The sequence below is a fragment of the Megalobrama amblycephala genome, linkage group LG6 (genome assembly GCF_018812025.1).
Source record: "Megalobrama amblycephala isolate DHTTF-2021 linkage group LG6, ASM1881202v1, whole genome shotgun sequence".
In the NCBI taxonomy this organism is placed as follows: Eukaryota; Metazoa; Chordata; class Actinopteri; order Cypriniformes; family Xenocyprididae; genus Megalobrama; species Megalobrama amblycephala.
Genome location: NC_063049.1, coordinates 27,766,364 through 27,793,553, shown reverse-complemented (window position 1 = coordinate 27,793,553; position 27,190 = coordinate 27,766,364). Strand labels below are relative to the sequence as shown.

Genomic DNA, 27,190 nt, shown 5'->3' with positions numbered 1-27,190 from the left:
CAGTGTCACCAAGCTCTTTTTTTTTTTTCCCTAGTACAACATTCCAAGTAATGTTGGATGTAGGAATAGAATGCTTCAAGGATGTATTTTTGTTGGCCAAATGAAATGTTAGCATCACCCTGGTTTCCTCAACAAAAAGCAAATAGGATTTTTCCATTGAGTTTTGGGATTATTGCAAATAACGTCTATGTGACCAACGAGTGTGATTCTTACACATTCAAGATAATCTTCATTTGTGGGGAAAAAGTAAGATTTTGAAGCATAAAAACAATTTCCAGAAGTAAAAAGCTAGATTTAGGCTATAAACGGACAACAAATTCAGTATAAACACGACAAGGCTGTAAAAGCAGATATGTGAGTAGGCAAATTTTCTTGTTCTACACAATGATGTTTAATGTCCCTGACAGCTTCTGTAATTCCATTTAACCATTTGTTTGCAACTGCCTTTTTCAAGGCACGTCAAAGCTTAAGAAATCACAAGTGGTTTATTAAAATCTTGAGCTTGTGTCAATGACAGACCTTATTTCATGTGTTTAACCAAAAACCAATCGACTTTAGGGCAATGGAAACAGAAGTGCAAATATGTTCACTCATTTCAGGGTTTTGGACTTATTCTTGCAAAACTCTATATTCAAATTGAAATTTCCCAATTCTGATCACAAATAATTGCAGTCATGCAGATCTGAGTTCTTGAGTTCTCCCATCTCCAGTTGAAAATAACAAATGGACTGCCACTTTAGTCATAGCTAGCCTAAAAAATATGTCAGATGATACTTCTTAATGACTTTTCAAGTTAGATTTTTGACGTTGAGTACCTTTTCAGCCATTTTCAAGTAGGAGGAGGGAGAATTCCATAGTCTGGAACGCAGCACAATATACCTAAAGAGCTATTTATTTTCATACAGCACTAGATGTGTTGGGGAAACCTGCTTGGTCATTATTTTTCCGATTTTGTTTGGTGCTGCTAGTCTTATTTCAAATTTGGCACTGTACCTTTAAGGGTACATATTGCAACGACGTCACATGGGTGTAGCCGGACAACTGTTGAATGCGGTTTCCTCATAAATGACCGTTAGCCGAAGTTTGGATCAAGGCTAGTTAAAAAAAAGCCACAGAAACCAAAGTCACATTTCATTCATAGCAGAACAGCACAGCTTTATTTAACATTTCAGTTCACAGAGGTGTTAACAGGAGATCAGATCTATTCCACAAAAAAGGTGGACCTGAAGACACATGACAAATGAATTCTAGCTGTGTGACACCTTATCATGATACCTAATTCATTCCCTAAATGACCATATAAATGTATTGGTAACCCATTAAATTACTGACTAAAATCAATTTTAAATAAAACTCATTTTTATACACATCAACAAACAGCATCCATAAAACAAAACTTCATAAATGACTCCTCTGTTACTAACAAGCTCAACTGATTATTTTTACAGGTTATTGCCTGTACACTTCGGGCCAACATCTCGAAAACGCTACTTTTCTGGTGGTCTGTCGACCTCAAACAAGCCCAAAACAAAGAACACGGAAAAAACGGAGTAGGCACTTCTGTTTTTTTCCACTTTTTCAGGGGCTTTGTGGGCAAAAACTTCCCTTGCTGCTATTTTCCGTCCCACTGTATTGCACAGCATTGGTCGCTAAATCATTCACGTTGTTGATTTGTGGGTGCTTAAATTTTTTTGTTGCTTTTTCATAACATACTGAGACATTGGCCTGCAATATTACTTGCGAAGCGAAATGCTTTTCGATCAGTCATCTAGTTGGTGCCAATATGTTGTAAGTGATTTGTCGATTGTTTCTCAAACAGTAGTTTACACAAAGCGACGAGAACGTAGAGAAGGCATCGTAGAGCTTGCTGTTGTTTAGTGAACTTCAACACTGAACTTCAAGGTCAATGTGGTCAGGAGAAGGAAATGGGATAGGGAAGACAACATTGATGTTCTTCAATACTTTTTGGGTCTAAGAAGGGGAGACCAGTTCAAACAAAGGTAATAAATAAAGCTGGTGGCTGAAAAAAACAAAAAAAACAAGCTCAGGGTGAATAACTTCTGCTTCAGTGTTCCTTTTGTAGTTTAAAAAATTTAGTAGATGCAGCTCATTGTTGAAGAATTGTAAGGGTTAGTTTCAGGTTAAGGTGCTGACTTCCTTCCAGTGTTAGAGTTGGGATCAGAATGGGGGAGCCCAGAGCATATGGATACTTTGTGTAGATTTCGCTTGAAGACTTCCGGATGTTATAAGGGGGCATTATGGACCACTTCAGTTCATTTCAGGATTGAGAATGGGAAGATTTGTTGGTGAAATAATTCTTCTGTTCATCCTGTTTCTTCTGTGTTCCTGTATCTCTTTGGGTGACACCTTGCTGGCGTAATGAAAACGAACAGAGGCTGAAATTATTTTTGACTTAAAAATAATACAGAATCCATATATACTGCCAGATATGATAGAGTCCATCGTCCGTTCACTTTCTGCCATGTCCATCAGAAGCCTTCCTTGAAAAATCTCTTTATGGCATCAGTGAGAAATTTTCCTCAATCTCTTTCTGTTATTCCTCTCACTTTCTTTCTCTTTCAGTATCCGTCTTGGGAGGTGAAAGGGTGAAGGGTGGGATTTTGGGAAGGAGGATGTGTCAGTGGTCTCCCGTGATGAGAGTGTTGACAGGCCTTTAGTTCCCACAGCAGCTTCGAGAGGACTGTGCATCTGGATCCTGTAGGTTTACTCCCCTGTGTCGGGCAGCATGCGTGGGGTTTTGGGTGTCTGTTTTTGGCATCTTTTTTGCTATTGATAAATAAAGAAGTGTTGAATGAAAAAAATCAACAGCCTGAAATCTGTTAATATTGTTAATCTTTTGCTTAAAGTTGGCAGGAGATGAAAAATGAAAATTCACTCTATTTTCTAAATGATGTTATTGATTTTATTGAAAATATCCATGCATAAGTTTCTTTCTTTTTTTCTTACTTAAAGGGATAGTTCACCCAAAAATGAAAATTTGACGTTTATCTGCTTACCCTCAGCGCATCCAAGATGTAGGTGACTTTGTTTCTTCAGTAGAACACAAATGATGATTTTTAACTCCAACCGTTGCCGTCTGTCAGTCAAATAATGCGAGTGGATGGGAACTTCTACTATAAGAGTAAATAAAACTTGCATAGACAAGTCCAAATTAAACCCTGCGGCTCGTGACGACACATTGAGATACACCACGATGTCCAACCGCGTTCAGCATTCGCTTAGTGAGATCTGATCGCGCTCTGACAGCGGCAGTGATGTCTCGTGCATATACTTCAATGAGTGCTAGACATCACTGCCGCTGTCAGAGCGCGATCAGACCTCACTAAGCGAGTGCTGAACGCAGTTGGACATAGTGGTGTATTAGAGTTAAAAAATGATATAAATACTGTTCGGTTTATCGCACAAACCGATCGTTTCGTGTCTTAGGACATCAATGTGTCGTCACGAGCTGCAGGGTTTAATTTGGACTTGTCTATGCAAGTTTTATTTACTCTTATAGTAGAAGTTCCCATCCACTAGCATTATTTGACTGACAGACAGCAACGGTTGTAGTTAAAAATCATCATTTGTGTTCTACTGAAGAAACAAAGTCACCTACATCTTGGATGCGCTGGGGGTAAGCAGATAAACATCACATTTTAATTTTTGGGTGAACTACCCTTTAATCAAAATGTCATAAATAGATCTATCAGTGAAACAACTGACTTCTTTCTGGTGACGTATGCCGGACTTCTCCAATCATATATAATCTGTTTGAACCCAGCACTTTTCTTACAATCGCCTACAAGCTTGCATTCAGATCTGCCTCAACAACCAATCAACAACCAAAGTCCCCACCCTATATATATATTTTTTTTCTTTTTCAATTATCTGTTTAGACTAACAATCTGAAAATCTGGAAATGGGATGGTATGCCAGGAAACTTTTAATTCTGTGTGTAAAGAAAAGACAATATTAAGAATATTAAGAATGTTCACTAATGTTCTTGAATTTATTGAAGTCTAAAGTTTGTGCACCCGGTAACCATAGTTTTCCTTAAAATACCGTAGTAACTGTATTTTTGAGACTAAAAAAAAAAAAAAAAAAAAGGAATCTCTGTCAGACCCTGACGTTTCTATTCCTAATTTAATGGCACTTGTAAATAATACCACAGTTTCTGCAGTTTTATTGCAGTAACAATAACAGTGTGCAGAAGAAAATACACTAGTAAGAAGACAACTTTAACACTTACCAATGGCCAGGAACAACTCGTTTACATTCATTGCAGTCTTGGCAGAAGTTTCCATGAAAAGCAAGCCTGTGTCTTCTGCATATGTCTGAGCTTCCTGTACAGAGATGTAAAATGAAAGTCTGGGTTACTGCACACAAGACATTAGAGAAATAACCAACAGTTCAAATCATTATTTGGGCTGTCAAATGTGTTAAAAATGTAATTACCCCAGTTTACACAGTTATTGTGTAATACCATTCAAACGTTTGAGGACACTAACATTTTTTTTTTAAATATATGCTTTTATTCAGCAAGGATGCATTAAATTGATCAAAAGTGACTAAATGTAAATAAATGTATAAATAAATGTATACAGTAATAATACAAAAGATTTAAAATAAATGCTTTTCATTCTTTTGAACTTTCTATTCATCAAAGCATCCTGAAAAAGAAGTATCATGGCTTCCAAAAAGATATTCAGCAGCACAACTGTTTTCAGCATTAATAATCATAAGAAATGTTTCTTGAGACCCAAATCAGCATATTAGAATGATTTCTGAAGGATCATGTGACACTGAAGACTGGAGTAATGCCTGCTGAAAATTCAGCTGTGCCTTCACAGGAATAAATTACATTTTAATATTTTATTGTATATTTTATCTGTTTTTCTGTATTTTTGATCAAATAAAAGCAGCTTGGGTGAGCATAAGGGACAATCTTAAAAACCCCAAACTATTTATGAATCAAACCCAGAAGGGATTCTTTCAACATTCTTGCCACTTCATTGACAGGAAAAACCCTAACACCCCCATGTCTAGAAATATGATAAAAGAGAGAAAGATATGACCTCATACTCCACAAGTCTCTTGTCTGCTAGGTCGGCCTTGTTTCCTGCGAGAGCAATGACGATGTTGGGACTGGCCTGCCGCTGTAGCTCTTTCACCCACGCCTTTGCTCGCTCAAATGTTTCCTACAAACAGATGGCTAAAGACTAAGCAACAAATCTACTATTTTACCAAATGAAAGTTTGTATCCTTTGTATAAAGAGTGTACTGTTAACTTACAGGCTTGGTGATGTCAAACACTACAATGGCCGCCTGGGCTCCGCGGTAGTACATGGGGGCCAAGCTGTGGTAGCGCTCCTGTCCAGCTGTGTCCCAAATCTCAAACTTCACTGTAGTGTCATCCAGACAAACAGACTGTGCCAAGAACGCAGCTGATGGTGGGCAACAGACAAAAAAAAAAAAAGATAAGCAATCTAAGCCAGTGATTCAAGTATTAATTACACTGATCCATCTTGAGATTTACTTTTGGTTCTTTGTTCTTTGAATCTTTGATTGTTAGTGTTAACACTAAAACTAAAAATCACTTAACTGAAATACAGCTGAAATAAAATTAAATATACATATTGGAAAATGAACTCATATACATTAATGATATATAGAACTTTTACATAAAAACACTAATAAAAAAATGACAAAAGCACATAAAAATACTAAAAAAAACTTACTTTTTAATTACTATTAAAATTAACACTAAAACTAAGAAATAAAATAAAAGGAAAAAATATAAAAAATAAAGCTAGGTCTAAATATTAATAAATACTATAGACCCTTTTCACAGGCTCTTATGACGCATTTTAAAGTTCATCAACATCGTAAATCCTGCAAAGTTTCTTATATTTTTATTTTTTTTAAAAACGTTAGTACATTTATAACACTATACTTAGTATTATAGTACCTTTGCATCAAATTAAAAAAAAATAGTTAACGCTGCTGTGAGGGTGTTTCTAATACAGCGGCTATAGTAAAATTGACATCTTTCTCTCTTCTGACTGCCGTTATCGATCGCTTTCTATTTTTCCCTCTTTTTGAAAGTTGTAAAAACACTGTTGTGGAGTTTTTCTTTTGCTATTTGAGCAAATGGAAACACAAAAAATATATTTAATGTATTCTCTCGTTCAACGCTATAGAATTTTACCCAACTATGACGACTTCCGCTTCTGAGAAACCCGGAAATGTGAAAAGGGTCTATTAGTATATAAATACTATTATACTATATACTATTATATAGTAATAGTATAATACTATACTATTAGTGAATAAATAATACTAAAATAACACTGCTTATACAATAGAAATCTCAAATTTGGTTTTTGATGAACTAACAAAATATAAAGGTCACTTAATGAATTCTATATAATTGCAGCAAGGGTAATGCAAGCAACAATTTCTTAGCAGTAGTATTGTTTATTTATTTTTTTTAAATAATGTTATTTTAAGTAATTATTCATTGAAGATTAGAGTCTTTTATAATATTGCTGTTGCTTTCAGACCTCTGCTTTGTGATTTAAAATATCCCTTAACCATTGTAAAATCACTGTAATGCCTGACCTCAAGTGTTTTATTACTTTAACAAGAACTCCAGTCTAATATTAGTGTTGGATTATGTCCATTTGTACGCTATCTGCCTTTCTCTGACTTTATGGGAGCCAAAGTCTATAACAATGTTTGCAAATTCTAGTGTGAAGATTATGCACAGAGATAGTGAACCTAGTTTGCTTTCATTCTTGCGTGTGATATTTTTTATTTACTGACATCTACTGCTATGACTAATAGCAAAATCAGCTCAGTTTGAAGTCAAATTAACACAGGGTTACAGATAACTATAAAGGATCCACAAATGTGTTCTCGGCACTGTTGACTGTACTGCTCGCACCCAATGAGACTTTGAATTTACCAGACTTTTCCTGGTATTTTTCCCACACTTAAGGCATCTCCATAGAAACAGTAATATTGTGAAATATTATTTTAATATAATTTAAAATGTAATTTATTCCTGTGATGGCAAAGCTATATTTTCAGCAGTCATTACTCAAGTCTTCAGTGTCACATGATCCTTCGGAAATAATTCTAATATGCTGATTTGGTGCTTAATAAAAACATTACTTCGTATTATTTATGTTGAAAACAGTTATGAAATTGAATACTTTTGTTCAGTTTAATGTCCTTGCTAAATAAAATTATTAATTTATTTCAGAAAAAACAATCTTACTGACACCAAACCTTTAATGGTAGTGTATGTAGGAATGTAAATGCAATAAACCACTTAAACCAACCAAATTTTTCCTAAACATCAGTACTACCCATCTCTATGAATTGAATTCATCACTTATGCCTCACCTCCAATGGTGGTCTCCTGAAACTCATCAAACTGGCCTTTAACAAAGCGCAGCACCAGGCTGGATTTGCCGACGGCCATATCTCCCAGCAGCACCAGTTTGAACTGGCAGATCTTGGTCTGCGGTAGGCTCCCATTGGTCCTGCCGGTCCCGCGGGTGCTCATGATGTAGGAAGGGTGGCCGTCCTCCCTGATGGTGTCTCTGAAAGCAGCAACTCAAAGCAGTGGACTCAGTTTTTTGAAGTACTGGAGACTTCTTTTTAGGCTGTGAGGACAGCAGTCAGACTGTGATGCTGAAAAACAAACAACAGTATAAGAGCAGAACGTAACTGGAACGAGTAGTGAAAGAGGAAGTAATTTACAATTTATATGCTCTGGTAAGAGTTAACCTATTTAAAATGAAAGGGTTTTTTTTTGTCATTGCAAGAAATTTACAAAATACTGAGACATTTTTATAAATATTTTCTTTTGTGTTACACAGAATAAAGCTATTTATGCAGGTTTAGAAAGAAATGAGAGAGAGTAAATGATGACAAATTTTTAATTTTTGGGTGAACTGATCACAGCAATAGTAAACCACAACCATCCAATCAAATCCTGATGTAGAAAATCAAGTCGCACCCTACATGTTTTCTTGTTCGAGAATCCGTTTCAATAAGTTATATATAAAAAAAAAAAAAAAAAAAAAATTCCATTTAATTTCATGGCCTAGTAAAGGCAAAACTGAACTAAAACAAATAAAGTAACATTCAAAATAAAAAAGAAGAATTGAGAAAACATGTGACTATATGTTTTATTCTCCTTACAAACACAACCAGATAACAACTTTCATACATGTGCGGTGAATCAGTTCTCATCAGAAATAGGGAAGCTGATGGGTAAAGCAACACAATAACATTTCTTAAGTAAGACTGCATTACTAAACATCCTTATGACAGTTTAAATCCAAGGCAAATACCATACATAATATTTATAGATCAACATCTTAAAAATGTCTGTAGAAAATAAGGTGGCAAGTGTCAAACCTCAAGATTGAACATCAAGATTGACTTGATGCACATGACAGGAAGAAAACTTTAAAACCACACTCTTATCTTGGCATCTCAGTGAGAATTTTCTGGTTATTAAAGTACTGATGCATTCTAAATCCAGCATTTCGCCTCAAATATGAATTCTATTGTTGCAAATCTCTTGTAATGGATGTCGACATAAACACTGATTAATGTCCCAGATGTTGAGCAGGTAGGAAACCGCTAGGTTTGTGAAACTTTGTCACCTCTTTGTGGTTTCTTTGTCGTGTGCTGTTCTGCTCTCTGAGTTTGCATCAGTATCACTTTGCAGTGCAAACATTTATAGCTTAATCGTTTTAAGTACATAGGTCGACGTCATCTCATACAGCAATTTAAAGGCATTAAATAAAGTGTAAGCTGTGTAAGCAATGTGCACTTAATATGTAACATCTTTGATGAGCTGATTGTAATTACAGCTATATTGTTAATATTATTGTAATGAATTGCATTTACATACACTTTACATGAACATAATTGTAATAAAATTACCATCATTTGCAGCTAAATCTATGCACAGATGGATTTTACATGATACGGCACTTGATGTAAAACCTTTAACTGTCCATCAGAATCTCAATTTTTACATAACATCTTTAATTGATAACTCTTACCAGCATGTCAATCTATACTGCATGCGATTTAGTGCACGTCCAATAAACGGGAGTAAGTCTATGTATCCTAATCATAACTCTAATAATCAGATGTATGACTACTGATCTGATGTATATTTCTAATAATCAGTTGTATGACTATTGATCTGATGAATAGCTCTAATAATCAGGTGTATCTCCATTGATCTAATTAATAACTAACAATCTGTTGTGTGTTTATCTGATTAATAATTCTAAAAAGCAGGTGTATTTCTATTGATCTGATTAATAACTTTAATAATTAGGCGTATATCTATTATCTGTCTTCTGATCTAATGCATAACTGTAATAATCAGGTGTATGTCTACTGATCTAACGCATAACTGTAATGATAAGGTGTATGTGTACGTGATCTGATCCATAACTCTGACTGTCAGGTGAATGTGTCTGATGTGATGCATTGAGACGCAGTATAGACTCTGACCATTAACGTGACTCGTCTCGATCCAGGCGAAGCGGGCCAAGCGGTGCCATAAACATCAAATTCCAAAATAATCACACCTCCTTTAGATATATAGTTATATACAATTACCGGCATTCGTGATATTTACCTGTTGTTGCCAGTCGCGGCTGTTTTAGAGGTAGCTGTTCAGTTGTTGATCTATCAGCTGGTTATCGGGCTGCGAGCACTTCCTGCACATCCGCGCCTGCGCATTGAGCCATACAAGTCAAAGAATCTGGAGGGATATATTTCTGTTTTAATTCCTAATATATGTACAAGTACTATGTATGGACAGTTTTAATTTAAGGTTAATCTTTTTTCTCGTTTGTAATGAGTAAGCTTGATGTAAAACTGTATGAAATTCCATACATTATTGTCTTATGTAGTTCTTATATAGGCCTTTACAGTTCATTTTGAAAGAAAATTAAAATATTTCTAAGAATAACAGTTAAATTAGGTTAAATGGATGAAAAGATAAATAGTTTAATGTCTCTTACATCAATAGGTAGATTTTTAGATTAACTTTTATTTTGAAATCTGGACAAGCGCTCCTAACAGAAGGCTTTCTTTGTACTTTGTTCAGAAATAATTCATATTATCGACAAATAATTCAATATTAATAATTAATACCAAATATTATTTGATCATCGTGATCAAATTGTATTTTAAACTCCTTTTAAACTCCTACTATTTTTGTAAAGACATATATATCTACTCTAGATAGACCATGGCTTTTATATTGAAATGAAGCCGGGCTCCACAGAACGATTTGTGTTACGTCACGTTGTGACGCAAACATGGCAACCGCTCAGGAACAGTTGTTCTGTTTTATCGTTGTTTGTTTTCTTAGATATTATATTGCTGTAGAGACTTTACATGTATATTAGGCCTTGCATTATTTAAATAATCTAAGGTGACGGGTTGGTGATTGTCTAGACATCTAATAATGGTGGAGTGAATAAAAAGATGAAAACAATGACGTTTTAAGCGGCACAACAGCGCGCGTTCACGTGGCTTTTCCGTTTGGTATCGGGTCGCGCGCCCATCAGTGTGGACAGCGTTGGAAAGCATTTCAGTTTACATATATATTTATATATGTTTAAATAGATTTTAACCCTCGAAACTAAGATGACCACCTTTTGAAGCCATAAAGCTTTCAATGGTCAGGTAAGGAGAGTGAAATCTAAGTCCATTTGTGTAGTTTTGAAAAAGATGTTGCTAAACTTGTCGTAAAGTTGGATGATTGACCAAAATACTGACATCAAGAGTAATATTGGTAATACAAATATTTTATATTAATATTTGTACATGTGCTGGAACGTTTAAACTAAATATTGATTTCAGGGGCAAGCAAACCATTTTATAAACGTTTAATTAAGAAAAGAATGAACATTGCTTTACAGCTGAGTGGATATGACATGAAAATACACTTCAATCACTATGGAATTGATAAAAGATAAGGCATATCTTATACAGTTGTTGATGTTGATAATTTGTAAGCAAATATAATTAATATTTTATTATTGCTATTAATAAAAAAGTTTGCTGACTAGCATCTTGATACTGGGATGGTGTGGTTGTCATGGAAATATTGAAAGTTGATTTCAATAAGACCATCAAGTGGTTACTTAGAAAATTGCTTGACTTTATCTTCTGTAGATCTGTCTCAGAAAGGTTAGATATGGTGACATTCCTACCATGACTTTCAAGTTGTATTGTTACCAACAACTCTAAACGTCTTTGACCATTCCTATTCAGTCTTTCTATTACTAACCTTCCCTGACCATCTCTTTACATTCAGATTATTATTGCCTTTAACATATTATGCAATTTGCCAGTACATTATCACTTATGCAAGCACATTTTTACACAGCCACTTTAATGGGGATTTGGTGATTTCTCCTGAGCCAGCTCACTCATTTCAACAAATCTCTTTTCTTCTATAGTAATGGACAAATACACAGCATGTGTATGGCCACGTCTGGAGCCCTTCCTGATCGGGGTGCTTCCCGCCACAGCCCCAAGCAAATTCAGCATGCATTATCTGCGCAAGATGGCCAGTTACGTTCGGACACGGGACGGCTGTTTCCCCAGGCTTGGCTGGCACATGTGGCGACACATCGCTTGTGGCAAACTGCAGCTGGCAGAGGAGCTTGCCTGGCTGTATTTTGAAACTTTTGATCTATTGATTCCTCGTTCTGCAGAGCAGAGATTAGAGTGGGCAGAAGCTCTATCTCAATGCCATAGTCCTAAGGAACTTGACAGACAGCGTTGTCAGGTAATGACAAAATGTTGTAGTGCTGTTAGACAGTATTGCAGTTCTGCTGTACTGAAGTTTTTTCTCTTTGTCTTCCTTTAGCTGTCAGTAGACACTCTGCAGTTTCTACTCTTCCTGTATCTACAGCAACTGAACCGAATCTCTCTCCGCACATCACTGATCGGGGAAGAGTGGCCAAGTCCCAGATCACGATCTCCCTCTTCCTCCTCTGAGAGAGACACCAAAATAAGCTCCCAAAATAAGGTGTGTGGGTGAATCTTATGAAAACATGAGTCATGTTTCACCATAAATCAAAAGAAAAATAGGAATTTCTTATTTTAAAAACATTAATGTATTATTTGCATTAGCATTATTTTTTATGACATATTCAATGCAATAAACAGTGGGGTTTTTTTGTTCACAACCATTTAAAAGTTTGGTTTCAGTATTTTTTTTGTTTATAAATGAATACTTTTATTCAGCAAGGATGCATTAAATTAATCAAAAGTGGCAGTAAAGACTTATATGTTGTTATAAAATCGGTCTATTTAAAATGATATATAAATGCCATTCTTTTGAGCTTTCTATTAATCAAAGAATCCTGAAAAAAAATAGCACACATGATGAAAAGAAATGTTTCTTGAGCACCAAATCAGCATATTAGAATGATTTCTGAAGGACCATGTGACCGTGACGACTGGGGTAATGATGCTGAAAATTCTGCTTTGTCAACACAGGAATAAACCACTATAATTAATATATTAAAATATAAAAGAGATATTTTAAATTGTAATATTTTATAATATTACTGTTTGTACAGTATTTTTTTAATCAAATAAATGCTGAGCATAAGAGACTTATTTCAAAAACATGAAAAAAATCTTACCGACAGTGTATGTGTATGTAGAAATAGTTTAAAATTGTATATAATAAATAAAAAAAAAAATGATTGGAATTTGGGGAATGTACTTAATTTTCATGAATATAATATAAAAATAAACATTAAAAAATATATTTTTAAAAAAATATATTTTTCTTCTTGTAAATGTATCCTTAGACATCATCAGTGTATACACATCATCAGATTCACTCTTGTATATCTTCTTGAATGTACTTTAACTTGTTACTCAGACACTCATGTATACATTACATTTATGCCTGTACCCTGTAGGAAATATCAGTTTGTTTGGTGTAAGGCTTGTGTATAGAGATTATTCCACCTGCATAATTTTTGTTTATTCTTTCATATTTATTCATTCTGTTTCATCAGAACTGGGACGACCAGGCTCATCTTGCTTTCATCCAGACACACTTGGCTGAGCTCTTGGAGTTGCTAGTGGAGCCAGGGCAGCTGAGCAGTTCAGGACAGGTTCTGCGTGATAGCCAGCTCACTTCAGAGGCCATCGAGAGCCTCAGTCTGCTGCTGGAAGGTTCTGTGAGCCACAGCCGTACTGTGCACCCAATCCACAAGCTCCTCAGCCGCTCAGCACTGCAGTCGCAGGCGGGATTCTCCAAACTCAGCCGCTCCTACTCTCTGCAGCAGTTCCAGGGGTTTCTGCGTCAGGCTCTCTGCCTCAACCCCTTTGGCATCTCCACCTTCTCACAGTCAGGCAAGAAACTGGCATGGGCCATACAAGGTAAACTGGAAGTTCTCGTCAAGGAAATAAAGTTGCAGGTGTTATTTTATCTTAAAGTTTCCAAACGTTCATTAAGAATATTTGTGGTTTAGTTTCATTTCAATTGTATATGAAAGGAAACACAAATTTTTCATATGCAAAGAGGTTGTTTACATAGAAATGCTAAAGTTACAGTAGCAAAAAGAAGAAAAAATGACTTAAGGGAGAGTGAAAAATGGCTGTAAAAACCTTGACTAATATTATAAGTGAACCTTAGGGGGAGAAAGAAATGTATATTATGATTCCTTTGTATTTGTCTGGTTTAGCTTGAATTGATGGGTGGTTTACTTGATTAGTAGTATCACTAACTCCTCATGTTTTGTTTTGTAGTAGAGGGCACCTTGAAGAAAGCCAAAATATTCAGAAACACTCACGTGGCTCCTCCAGGAAGTCGACTGGTGCTCATGTCACAGGTTTGCAAACAGACGTTGGCCAAAGACTCTGAAAAACTGAATGATGCCAACATCAAACTCCACCGCTGCAGTGAGGCTTTCATCTACCTTCTCTCTCCTCTGCGGTGAGGAATCACTATATCACTTTACTTAATGCACTTTTATTGTCAATTGGGTATCAAATGCACTTTTTTGTAGTGCATTCCATGACAGAAGATTCTCTCTGTCAGTCTATTATATTATATTATATTAGTTTACTGTCTATACGGTTAACATTTGTGTATGTATCGTATTTATTTTAGAGATCATAAACTGCTTGGAGTTATTACCTTTCAGCACAGATTTGCTGCAATATATTTATTTATTTACAAAGATTATCAAAGATGTGATTTTGAGCTTAGTTTTTAACAGCAGATGGCACTACTGTACATGCTTTAGAAACACTCCTACACTGCCTGCTTCCAGTTCCTTTACACCTTTAAACCTAAAATAATCATTCATTAAGTTCAAAAAGGTTGAAGCGAATTACAAATCTCTCTTCATAAAAGCATTCTGAGCCGAGGTGCAAGTGTATTTAACCACTTGCTTGACTCAGCCAAACACACAAGCGCTGTCCAGCAGTCTTCTTGGTGAGCGTTTGAGAGTGTGCAGTTAAAAACTAGCATAGAGCGCCATCTGCTGTTAAAACTAAGCTCAGAATTGATTCAAGAAAGAAAATATCAGGATCAATCCGGATTCATTGTATCGATCAAGAATTGATGTATTGTCCCATCCCTATAGTCAACCATTCTAATAACCACTTCTAATAATAACAGCATTGGATCTATCCTTAATTTACCAGGCTTTGCAGTCAAAATAAATGTCAGTCTGATGTCAGTTAGTAATTTTTGTTGTGTTTGTTTAGTACTGTCTCAACATCTGTGCTTTATCTTTCAGGTCTGTGACCTTGGATAAGTGCAGGAACAGTACAGTGGTGCTTGGCCCGGTAGGGACCACCATCCACATTCAGAGCTGTGAGAACGTTCGTGTGGTATGTGTGGCCGGCCGTCTGACTGTAGGCGGCTCCTTTGACTGCACAATCCATTGCCTCACCCCCACTCGACCCCTTCTCCTTCCTGGAAATGTGTCTCTCACTCTGGGCCCCTTCCACACACATTATCCCAGTTTAGAGGACCACATGGCTAGTGTGGGCCTAGCCGTGGTTCCCAATTTATGGGACCAGCCACTGCTGTTTGGAGCAGAGGGTTGCGCTTCAGACACAGGCTGCTACCGCATCCAGTCCCCCTCTGAGTTTTATCCGCTGGTGATACCCTTCCAAATGGAGGGGGATAACTGTGAGTTCCCTTGGGACCTCCCGGCAGACTACCAGAAGGCTGTGGAGGGCAGAGAGAAGGCAATAGAGGAATGGCAGAAGACTGTGAAGGAAGCACATTTGAACAAGTGAGTCCACTTTTCTGTTCCTTTCAAGGCTTCAATTCTGTTTTTAGTTCATTTCAGATGAAAATAGAGTACACATGGGTATCTATCTATCTATCTATCTATTGTAATATAGTATGTGTTTGTATTTTTATTAATTATATTAGTATTTTATTGTTTTAGAGTAATATTATTTTATTTTATATTTATTTTCACATATAAAGATGGCTATTTGGGGTTATATTAAACACATTTTCTGCTATATGCAGAAGGCATATATAAACGTTATTAATGTTAGAGTGGATATCGGATGTGAAATTGTAATCGTAACTCCATAATAATAATAACCTGGGCAATAAGTTTGTTCTTTTTGAGACATTCAGTAGTGATGTATTGCATCTTTGTTGTCTTATAGGGTTCAGAGGCGGCAGTTTCAGGCCTTAGTGGAGCAGAAGTTTCATGAGTGGTTGCTCGAGACGGGACAAAGACAAGAGCTGGACAGTCTCCTCCCTTCTGCCCTCACCCCCTCCACCTCTGTGGACCACTGGCCTTCAAGCCACACTTCCAACTCTGGACTAAATGTACTAAAAGATCAACCACCTGAACAGGCAATGGGACGGGCTCCAACAGTTTGCTAAGAGAACAGCTAAACAATCAAAACACTCTCTTTCCGAAAACTGCTTCTCAAACTTTAGTCCTCTTCTGGTACGAAGGCAGTCAAAAACAATCCATGTATAAAAAACAGTGCTGTATTTTGACAGGAATGTTGTGTTCTTTCACACTGTTGACATCTAGAGAAATCTATGCTGGATTATTTTGTAGAGTGTCTGTAGTGTGTATTATTGCTGCAGGTGTCTGATAGTTGAACCATTATGTTACTTTTGTCGTTATAAGACACCAGTCATTCCAGAGGTTGATACGTTGAAAATATCACCATAAGAGTCGTTATTTAATTAAAGCAGGAAAGGGAACAATTACTGCCCTCATATGAATTTAGAGGGAACAGGGAAGAGATTTGTGTAGTCATGTACTGTAATTATTGACAAATGTCATATGGTCAACTGGTACGCATACACTCACTGAAGAGTTTGCAGCTATTGTCTTCAGAAATCTCATGGCCAGTATGAATGTTTATATTTCTCCTTTGCTGTATGTATGTTCACAATGCCTTACACTGTAATTGCACTATTACTGTATCTTCACAATACAGATTCCATAATGCTGTCACTTAATATGTCTCTTGGATGTATTCATGTCTTAAGTGAACATTTTAATTATCTTTGAACAAGCATTTATTTTTGGTACAACAATTCAGTTTATTAAAGGTGAAATGGGTTGGGTGTTTAATAAACAAGCACTTTTTTATATTCGGATTTAGCTGAACAGGTAAAGAAATGCTTTTTGGACTTTAGACTCCATGAAAACCATGAGCTTTAATGGCCTTATCAAATCAATAGCTTTGGCTTTCTGAATAGAAAATGAGTGAAATGTGTTCTTAAAAACCAAATTATTTTAAAATTTTCCTCCAATTATGGTAGTATGTGCAGTCTAGTACTTTAATAAGTATGTACTGAATTTGACTATGCAAGCACTGATAAATTATATATATTTTAGAGTTAATGATATACAATTATAGTATTTTAAATGAACTTTCTATATTTTAATTTTAGTTTTTCTTTTAATATTTCTATATACCTTTAGTTTATTTTTAAGTTTCATTTTTTCCCCCTCTAATATATACATATTATTTGATTTCAGCTTTATTTCAATTACTGAAAACATTTTAAATATCTTTAGTTTTAGTTAACAATAACAACACTGGTATGCAATATAATAGTTTAAATACTAATCCGCCAGGTTGGCATTGCTGTACTGTTAGGCAAGCATAATTTATCCATAAGGATTCAACTGTTTTAGTACTTATGGTATACTTACGTATACTTATTTCTCTCAGCGTCACATTATAGATAGCTGCACACTTCAGAATCTTACCAAATACAATTGGGTGTTGTTCACCGAGTCTTCATACATCTGACTCATCATCACAATAATTTTGTAGTAGGGAAGTGTGCATATTTTGACACAGCGTATGTTTACGATATGTTACTTTATAAAACACAATATTTCACAGTATATTTGTCATTTAAAACCAAAATGATCACTGCCTGTTCATGAATCTATATGCAAACCACTCACATTTTCTCCAGATTTAGTTTAGTTAGTTGGTTCATTTGCCAGTGGCTGTGCTGTTAAAAAGAGCTGAGCCAGGGTTATGAGTGCCATTCAGCATGGCATGACAATCCAATGAGTCTGGGCTCTTTATTTGGCAGTGCTCTTGGCATCAGATGCTGGCCACTGTGCTGTGTTTGTTGTGGTTCAGGTTGGTCCAGTTGTGGGTTGCAGTGCCTTTCCAGGGTGAATGAATGCCTGTGCCAGGCTAGTCATTATCCTTTAATCCCCATTTGCTTTTCTGGAAAAAAACCTGAATAGTGCTAGAATCACTGACTCGATTTTTGGATCTCATTTTCATGACAAAGTGAATATCTGGCCCTCCCCTCCTGCTCATTTTGACGTTGGGAGCTGCATATTTAAACAGCCCCATAAACATTCACTCTGGACTTCAGACATCTCCTCCATACAAGCCTTAATACAATATTCAAGATGGGCAGGGTGAGTAGGAAATCACTTGACTATAATGGAAAAGATGCTGAAAATCTAGCCTAGTTGCATAATTGAATAATATTTATTTATTTAGAATGTCAATGGGTTAAGTTGGTTAACACTTTTAGTTGTATTTGTCACTTTTTGTTGTTTCTCAGCCTTATTGAGTTGTTTAGCACAATTATGGATATGTTATATAAGGATATGATAGTTCCATTAACTTTACATTCACACATTTTTTTTTTTTTTTAAATGGCTTTAAAAATATTTTTGAGAAGAAAATTACTAAATAAAACTACCTAGCAAATAGGAATGCTGCTATACTGTTGATACCTCATGATATCAGGAATTCAAAAGTGTAATTTTTTTGTGTATTGGAATGTGATGCCTAAATGATGACACTGGCTTTTAAAACTATCTTTGATAGGAGAAACCTATCTTTCCTAAATGTCTTGGCTTGCAGTCAGATTGATACTGTAGGATTGTGTTTAATTAGGTTACGTTTATAAAACGACAGCACAGACCATTTTGGATTTAAATTCCAAATTTATCATTGGTGGTTTTGGTGATGTGTGGCCTTGTATGGTGTCAGAATTACTCAGAATTTGTGCACTGCATTTCACCTATCCAAGTGCACACACACAGCAGTGAGTACTAAACACACACACACCGTGGACACACACCCGAAGCAGTATTTGCAGCACCTGGGGAGCGATTGGGGGTTAAGGGCACCTCAGTTGTGGGTAATGAGAGTGGAAGAGAGTGCTGTTCATTCACTCCCCCCACCTACATTTCCTGTCGGTACCGAGACTTGAATCCGTGACCTTCAGGTTACAAGTCCGACTCTCTAACCATTAGGCCTGCCCAGATGGATAATATTGGTTTGTTGCTGCCATAACAGACTGACTAATACTATTGGTAGCTGGTTAAGCTTGTACATGTTGCAGGTAGACCAGCTGATCAATACTATAACATCTTGAATATTCTCCAGAGCAAATTAGAGGATAGGAGAACCAAAAATTTATAAAAGATAAAAATGTACATTGCATGTTATGCAACCAGCCAAGACCAGCATGAACATGGCCAAAAATCTTATCAATTTTTAAATTATACTAGGTAGGTAGTTACTTACAATGCCTTTCAACATCATCTCAATGTATTTCAGATTGTGTTTTTTGAGGACAAGAACTTTCAGGGCCGCCGTTACGAGTGTGACAGCGACTGCTCCGACTTCCATAACTACCTTAGCCGCTGCAACTCTATTCGCGTGGAGAGCGGCGCCTGGGTGGTTTACGAGCGGCCCAACTACACAGGTAACCGGTATCTGCTAACCAGGGGGGACTATCCTGAGTACCTGGGCTGGATGGGCCTCAATGACTGTCTCAGCTCCTGCAAGCTTATCCGCTTTGTAAGTTCAACTAGTACTGCATCCAGCAGTGTGCATTAGTGACAAAGCTTTTTCAAATGCTTAAATGGTCAAAGTCCCTTAAGACAAGTCATTTCACTCGGCGGCCATCTTTGAAACGCCTCTCGGGCATCCTGGCCTGGGCATCCATGCAGCTCCTATCTCTTTGAATGGGGAAACATCAAATTCTCCAAAGCTGTTTGCCAAGCTTTCGATTAAATTTCATATTTGAAATCACCAATGAAATATGACAACTGTCTCGTAATTTTTTTTTCCAAACGCTCGAATCATGACAAAAAAACTATTTTTAGGCTGGATCAAGCTAATGCGCATCTCTTGCGCCTCATTTCGGAGGCGCGCGTCTGACTGTTTCTATAGAAACCAGTGCTTCTAACGGCCGCTGCAGTGACGCGATGACTTTATCAGTCGGCGATTGGCTCTTATTTTGAAGGCAGGACTTATTCCGCCATATTGAGCGTTACACTTTCTCCCATTCAAAACAATAAGAGTGACATGTCTTGTGTTATTCTATTGTCTTTGAAATGGTTTATAGATTGGAACAAATATGATTTGCTGTGTTTTTAGACTGGTCATAATGAACAAAGTGTTTCACAATTCAATTCTGGGTTAAAGAATAATAAAAGCCTGAAACAGTAGGAGTAGTGGAAGGTCATATATAGACCTTTTCTGACTGTTATGTCCGGTTAACTAATTAGGCTCCAAGGCTTTTGCCAATAGATCAATTTCCATATGGCCTGCTGTATTTGATTCAGTCTTTGTTGAAAGACCACACTTGTATGTGTAATGTAAGCAAACATTCAGCTTGTTTCAATTAATGGACCACACACAGGACTAAATTACATTTCAGGTCAATGTAATTCTCTTTAATTTAGTTTGTTTTGACATCTTCTTCAACACAGACACAACTCATAAAAAAATATGACATGTTGAATCCAAAAAATATCAGAACAGTTTCTGCCATGAAGGCCTGTATGAATATTTCACAGGCATCAATTCTATTATTTGAATATACATCTTGAACATTTTCCATAGCAAATCAGTGGATACTAACAAGCAAGATAAAACATTTTTTACATTAATTTACAAAACATGCTTATGAAGGTCTTTAAGTATTACAGTTGCCATCTTAATCCATGTGTCTTCTTGCCAACCCTCTCACACAAATATTTCCACCTCTTTCCCAAACCCATCCGACCCATGCAGACAACTGGAATGCAGTACAAGGTTCAGCTGTATGACAAGCCTGACTTCACAGGCCAGGCCATAGAGTCCATTGAAGACTGCCCATCTGTGGTGGAGAGGTTCCGTCTGAGAGAGGTCCATTCCTGCAAAGTTCTGGACGGTTACTGGATCTTCTACGAGCATCCCAACTATCGTGGCCACCAGTACTTCCTGGAGAAGGGCAACTACCGCAAACCAGTGGACTGGGGCGCAGTCTGTCCTACAGTGCAGTCTTTCCGTCGCTTCACAGAGTGATGTTTCCCATGTCACAACACTTATGCTATGTGGCTGTGACACTAAATTGAATTCTGGCTAAAATAAAGTTTGGCTGGAGACCCACTACTTGTGATCTGACTAATTTGAATAACAAAGTATTGGACTTAGGTCCACAGTTACAGGGTTGAGATTGAGGTGAGTTCCAAATGAGAAACAGTTTCCTCCTCCACCAATGAGCACCATCTCAGTCCCCTCAGGGTCCAGCAGCTCAGAGCAGAATGAATGCAGCATAAGAGGCCAAGGCACAGATGACTGAAATATAACAAAACAAGGAACACAGATAAACCATGACAAATATTTATGGAGGTTAATGAAAAGTCAGCAATTATTGCATGGAGATTTTTTTAAATCATATAAATTTTCTTAAAGAATTGAATGATCTCCCTGACTTTTCCAGGCCTGGAAATCACACATTTAAAATTTCCGGGTTTTCCATGACCTCGGAGATCCATTATAAAACAGCAATGACAGCAATTTATTTTTAATTAAATTTATTTATATTAATGATCGAACAATTCTTTCATCAAGTAATATAGTTCATAAGTCCAAAGGCCTTTTCACACCAAGAACAATAACCATAATCATAAAGACTTAAAAATCGCTCTAAGTGAATAGCTGAGTCCACACCACAATTATAAAGATACAACACATAGGAACGCTAGTATAGCATATATATCTTAATATTTATGGTTACAGTGATGCATGATGTGAATAGAACTTGTTGCCAAGCAACATAGCAACATCCTGCATTAACAGAATTTGTGCATATGTGGATTTTGCAGAAAATAAGAATTTAGAGTCAAAAATATCTGTTTTATTATGCCTATTCAGTGGATCATCCAATGAGATTTGAGAGGCAAAATTTTATTATAAACCATTAACCACTGCTGGAGCCCATGAGCAGAGTAACTTACGGTATCCAGCTGGATCTCCACACAACTCCCAGTGTTCAGATTTATTACAGCAACTCCTGGTACTCCATCAGCCTGAAGCCAAACTCCACCAACCACAACCAATTTCTCATTAATTACATGGGCTGAGTGGGAATATCTGAAAGTAGAGGATAAGACTGTGATGTCGATCGCTGAGAGGTGGCACACATCTTATTTATGACACATTCTTTACATTTCCCACACCCAAATAAAGTGTGAATGTGAATTGAGTTTGTTACAAATAATTTTGTGTAGTAAATTCTAAAGACTGGGATTGAATAGAGTCTTCCTAGAAATACAGGGATAGATCACCCAAAAATGAAAATTCTGTCATCATTCACTCCAAACCTGTATTAATTTCTTTTTTCCGCTGAACACAAAAAAATATATCATAAGGAATGTCAGTAACCAAACAGTTGATGGACCCCATTGACTTCCATAGTATTTTTTTTTCCATACTATGGAAGTCAATGGGGTCCAACAGCTGTTTGGTTTTCTTTTGTGTTCAGCAGAAGAAATTCATAAAGGTTTGAGGGCAAGTAAATGATGACAGATTTTTCATTTTTGGGTGAACTATCCCTTAAGTAATAAATTATATATTTCAAAAAAAGAGAGAGAGAGAAGGGAGTGGTTTTGAACCTGGGCACTGGAAGTGGATGCAAATTCTTTGTCTCCCAGCAGAAACCCGATGATGTGGGTCTCAGGTAAAAAACATCACCGAGAGGTCTTCCTCCTTTCCCTAAACCTCCAAATATCACAAGCCCCCCTCCATAGGGACAAGCTGAATGGGAATGACGGGCTTCCGGAACGGCACCAACAACTGTAATCTAATTGAAACACAAAAGATTCTCAAACAATCACCCTCCAGACATGAAGGCTATATTCCAATATATAGGCAGTAACATGATGCTGCTCTTACAAGATAACTTATAATAGGCAAAATATAGGCAGGGGATTTACACTACCATTCAAAGTTTGAGGTCAGTAAGTTTTTTTTAATGAAACAAATTAATACTTTTAATCAAAGATGCAATATATTCATCAAATTTGACAGTAAAGACATCTATAATGTTCAAAAAGATTTCTATTTCAAATAAATGTTTTGTTCTTTATATTTATCAAAGAATCATGGCAAAAATTATCATGGCTTCCACAAAAATTTCCATAAAAAGCAATGTTTTCAACATTGATAATAATAATAATAATAAAAAAAAATGTTTCTTGAGCACCAAATCAGAATATTTCTAATAATTTATGAAGGATCCTGTGATTGAAGACTGGAGTAATGGCTGCTGAAAATATAAATATAAAACACAATTACTGGTTTTATTGCGTTTTTGATCAATTAAAATGAAGCCTTGGTGAACATAAAAACCTTTCTTTCAATCTTTCAAATAGTAGTGTACCCCTTCACAGATGGGGCAATCCCTGTTTTCACTACTAAGTAAAAAATGGAATGGATGGAATCAAGAGATATTACAATTTTCAACAGTTTTGCAACATCTGCGAACACCAGACTCAATGTCCAGTTGTATGTATGTTTTCATTAGGTTTTAATACGTGCCTCAGTCCAGTGTTTGTCCTCCAAACACAGGAAATGCAAGTCACCTAGAACTGGATCCTTCTCTGTACGTCCTCCAAACACAAATATAAACGTCTTATCTGGAATGATACGTTAATAAGAAGTTATTTTTTTGCTCCTTACAATGCAAAAGAAAAAAAAAAAAAATATATATATATATATATATATATATATATATATATATATATATATATATATATATATATATATATATATATATATATACACACACACACACACACACTCACCATTATAACATATTAAGGTCGATGTGTGTCTCCATCGTGGCTTTGGACCAGTGCCTGTACAAACCATGTTCTTAAATGACAGCTGTACGGAACTTTGCTGATCACCAAGGTCAAAGGTCACCCACACAATGCTGCCTGTTGGATTGAGTGGAGAAGTTCTGCCACCAAAGAGGACCACTCCACCACCAGGGATAGAGGTCAACGTCTGATAAAGACCCACCACTAAGGATAAGAAATTTGAAACAAAGATATGCATGCATTCATAATAAGCTTGTCACTATGCCAGACTGTCATAAATTAAACAAAACCTTAAGAGATTTCATACCTTTTGAACCTTACAGTTTTCCATATAACCTCAAAATGTATTAATAAAAGCAACTTACAACTACTATAAATATGTCCAGTGCTATCCGCATAAATACAGTGCACTCACATAAAGTGATAAATACAATATAGTCAACTGTTTGATTGTTTATATCATCACCATATGCAAATCATACTGTTGCACAACTATAAACAGCTAAATATGGACAATAAGGCATTAAAATATTATAAACAGTAACATCGTGAATTTCTGTAAAGCTACTTTAAAACAATGTGTTTGTGAAAACCGCTATTCAAATAAAACTTGACTTGACAAAGTGTGCTCATTTACTAACTGACAAGTCAAACATTGAGAGAGCATTGATCAAATCACCTGTGTCTCCACGAGCCTCCACACAGGCACATTTCCAGCCACACTGCTCTTTGATCAGGACCCTCGCTACGGTGTCTCTTCCGCTTCTCCCACAGCCTCCGGTGAGAAGGATGTTTCCAGGGGCCAGTACTACAGAGGCCATACCAAGAGCCTCTATACCTGGAGACCCACACATGGGCTGAATAACCAGAGGAAGATGCTCAGCCCATTGAGGAGTCATGTGTGGAATGGAGGGCGCTAGAAGTGAAAAGAACACATGTACCTCTGCACCATACCATCTCATTTAACACAAATATTTCACCAATACTTACACTTTGGTAGCATAAGAAGGGCTTGATTGGTCACAGAGCCTTTGGAGGCTGAAAGGATGAAGTAATGAGAACATTTCTGGTGCCATTCCTGATATCATTAAGATAAACACAGGTCCAAGATTAGGCATTTGATCAGATTCAGTGGTCATAATTGGGATTATTTAAAAGTCTTTGATGGGAATGGGGCCGTTTTTTCACCTCAAACTCATCAAAAGGCTCCAGTCCCTCGACTCTCTGCCTCTCATCTTCAGGAAGAAGGTCAAAGTAGAACTGGTTCATATCCAGACAGACACATTTTTCCCAGCCCTGTGGCAAATAAAGATCAGTTACCTGTCTTACTGAAAATCAAGTGTGATCTATCTACACTACTGTTCAAAAGCTGATAAGACCTTTTCATGTTTTTGAAAGAAGTCACTTATGCTCAACAAAGCTCCATTTATTTGATCAAAAATACATGAAAAAGTATTATTGTGAAATATTATTACAATTTAAAATATCTTTAACTTAAATTTTATTCATTTAATATATTATTTATTTCTGTGATGGCAAAACTGAATTTTTAGCATCATTACTCCAGTCTTCATTGTCACATGATCCTTCAGAAATCATTCTAATATGCTGAATTGGTGCTCAAGAAACATTTCTATTTTTCATTTACATTTTCTATTTTGATGAATAGAAAGATCAAAAGAACAGCATTTATTTGAAATAGAAATCTTTTATAATATTAAAAAATGTCTTTATTTTTATTTTTTTGTCAGTTTAATGCATCCTTGCTGAATTAAAAGATATAGATTTAATAATTTCATTATTAATTAGTTAAAAAAATGACTGACACCTACTGACACTGACATCAGCTAATTAAAATGATTTACTTTATGCTCATAAAATGTAGTTAAAAATTTCTATTATCTATCTAAAAAATATCTATTATCTATCTTATCTATTATCAAATTATTATGTACAGTGAGCCAGTCATTATCATAAAATACACCTGACACGGTGACTAGGTCACATCTTACTCTGAAGATGTTTATGCTGGATAATAACCAGTGATATCCTGCTTATTACATGGCTACATATGAAAAAAAAAAAAAAAAAAAAAAAAAAATCAGCATGAAACCTTCTTCATACCTTCTGTATGAATCTCTGTGTCTGAGCGACAGTGTGTGGATATTGTTTGAGAGCATGTATGGTGGAGTTGAGCTTCAGGAAGTGGTTCTGCATGACCCTGCCAAATGGGTCATCTGGGTGGATCTGTTCATACATCACAAACATAGACTGCGGAAAGAGCTTGGCAGTCCAGCCAATCACAGCATCTGACCTGGAGAAAAATCACAAACAAAATAAAGTGAACAAGTTAAAAATGCGCTAACCGGTTAGCTCAAAAGTTAATATGGCCTCTTTTTTGTTAAACAGGTATAGTACAAAAAATATAAGGAAACTATTGGCGAGACAAAAAAGCATTGAGAACAGGATATGTTGCAGGCGGGACTCGAACCTGCATCTATGGAATGAGCACCAAGGCTCAATGGTTCAGGAGCACATGTGCTAATTGTTGCATCATGTTGAATTCACATCCTCACCATTGTGTTTCCATATAAGTCAGCACCACCTCTGACAAGACAAGTGTGGGAGCGTCCCACTGCAGCCCAGCTCCGCTCAGAGCCGCCTCCACCTGCTGCTCCTTCCTGACATCCACACCAATGAGATTATAATGACCACTTCTGATGAACACAGCATCTACATATGGGCAAGAAACATGTTCTAACTCAGGGGTAGACAAGTTCGGTCCTAGAGAGCCGCTGTCCTGCTGAGTTTAGTTCCAACCTTAATCAAACACACCTGAACAAGCTAATCAAGCTCTTCAGGATTACTAAGACTATAGGCAGCTGAAGGTTTTTTTTTCAGGGTTGGAGCTAAACTCTGCAGGACAGCGGCTCTCTATGACGAACTAAACTCTATCACATTTTACAGACAAAAGACAGAGTTGCAAAAGTTCACTTGGAAGATCTGCTCATATCTGTATGAGTAATACAGTTTATATACAGTACAGTTGAAGTGGTTGTATGTTTTGTTATAAATGCAGTGAACGTACTACTAGTCTGCTGGTTTGAGACAGGCTCCCAATCTGGCAACGTGTCCTTTAGACAAGCATTGCTGTTGATCAAGTCAGCCTTGCGTCGGGCAACTTCTGGAAAGTCAACTTCAAAAACTGTGACACCTCCAAGGGCTCCTTCTGCATGCAGCCGGAAAAACAGGGAGTCAAACCCTGCTCCTAGTGAAAGAATCTGAGATTAAGAGAAGGATATGATCAGGGTATTCATTTTGACAGTAGAAAAAAAAAAAAAAAATCACATAAACACAAAACATGGATATTTCATCCCACCTGTCTCCTCGAGCAGGATTTTGTGGCATGGAGAAACTGATTCATACAATGATCAACTGCTTTCCAGCGCACATAATAACCTCTGACAAAGAAATATACACACATCACAGATATAACATCTGTTGTATATACG

At 36.5% G+C, this 27,190-nt stretch overlaps 4 protein-coding genes across 4 annotated transcripts in view; 2 read left to right on the top strand and 2 right to left on the bottom strand.

The window, feature by feature from the left end:
* Positions 1-1,124: 1,124 nt before the first annotated feature.
* Positions 1,125-9,799, bottom strand: rab5b (RAB5B, member RAS oncogene family). The gene is made up of 6 exons (XM_048193644.1): positions 9,683-9,799; positions 7,414-7,704; positions 5,296-5,447; positions 5,079-5,201; positions 4,253-4,346; positions 1,125-2,787 (listed from the first exon to the last, which is right to left on the bottom strand). The coding sequence occupies exons 2-6, from the start codon at positions 7,574-7,576 to the stop codon at positions 2,675-2,677; spliced, it is 645 nt and encodes a 214-aa protein (XP_048049601.1). The 5' UTR covers positions 7,577-7,704; positions 9,683-9,799; the 3' UTR covers positions 1,125-2,674.
* Positions 9,800-10,337: 538 nt separating this feature from the next.
* On the top strand, positions 10,338-16,546 carry tbccd1 (TBCC domain containing 1). The gene is made up of 7 exons (XM_048193642.1): positions 10,338-10,740; positions 11,520-11,851; positions 11,933-12,094; positions 13,101-13,467; positions 13,837-14,023; positions 14,835-15,338; positions 15,730-16,546. Exons 2-7 carry the CDS (start codon positions 11,522-11,524, stop codon positions 15,950-15,952), a joined length of 1,773 nt encoding a protein of 590 aa, XP_048049599.1. The 5' UTR covers positions 10,338-10,740; positions 11,520-11,521; the 3' UTR covers positions 15,953-16,546.
* A 526-nt stretch (positions 16,547-17,072) lies between these two features.
* crygs2 (crystallin, gamma S2) lies at positions 17,073-20,964 on the top strand. The gene is made up of 3 exons (XM_048193641.1): positions 17,073-17,984; positions 19,141-19,383; positions 20,605-20,964. Exons 1-3 carry the CDS (start codon positions 17,976-17,978, stop codon positions 20,875-20,877), a joined length of 525 nt encoding a protein of 174 aa, XP_048049598.1. The 5' UTR covers positions 17,073-17,975; the 3' UTR covers positions 20,878-20,964.
* The window catches only part of lcmt2 (leucine carboxyl methyltransferase 2), a 7,807-nt gene continuing 859 nt past the window's right edge, over positions 20,243-27,190 (bottom strand). Inside the window, exons 4-15 of the mRNA XM_048193637.1 lie at positions 27,058-27,139; positions 26,767-26,959; positions 26,255-26,411; positions 25,803-25,992; positions 24,867-24,974; positions 24,669-24,756; positions 24,358-24,594; positions 23,661-23,882; positions 23,395-23,492; positions 22,470-22,657; positions 21,813-21,948; positions 20,243-21,150 (exon numbers count right to left, since the gene is read on the bottom strand). Coding sequence (XP_048049594.1) covers positions 20,977-21,150; positions 21,813-21,948; positions 22,470-22,657; positions 23,395-23,492; positions 23,661-23,882; positions 24,358-24,594; positions 24,669-24,756; positions 24,867-24,974; positions 25,803-25,992; positions 26,255-26,411; positions 26,767-26,959; positions 27,058-27,139 — 1,873 coding nt within the window. The 3' untranslated portion in view covers positions 20,243-20,976. The remainder of the gene's footprint in view (positions 21,151-21,812; positions 21,949-22,469; positions 22,658-23,394; positions 23,493-23,660; positions 23,883-24,357; positions 24,595-24,668; positions 24,757-24,866; positions 24,975-25,802; positions 25,993-26,254; positions 26,412-26,766; positions 26,960-27,057; positions 27,140-27,190) is intronic.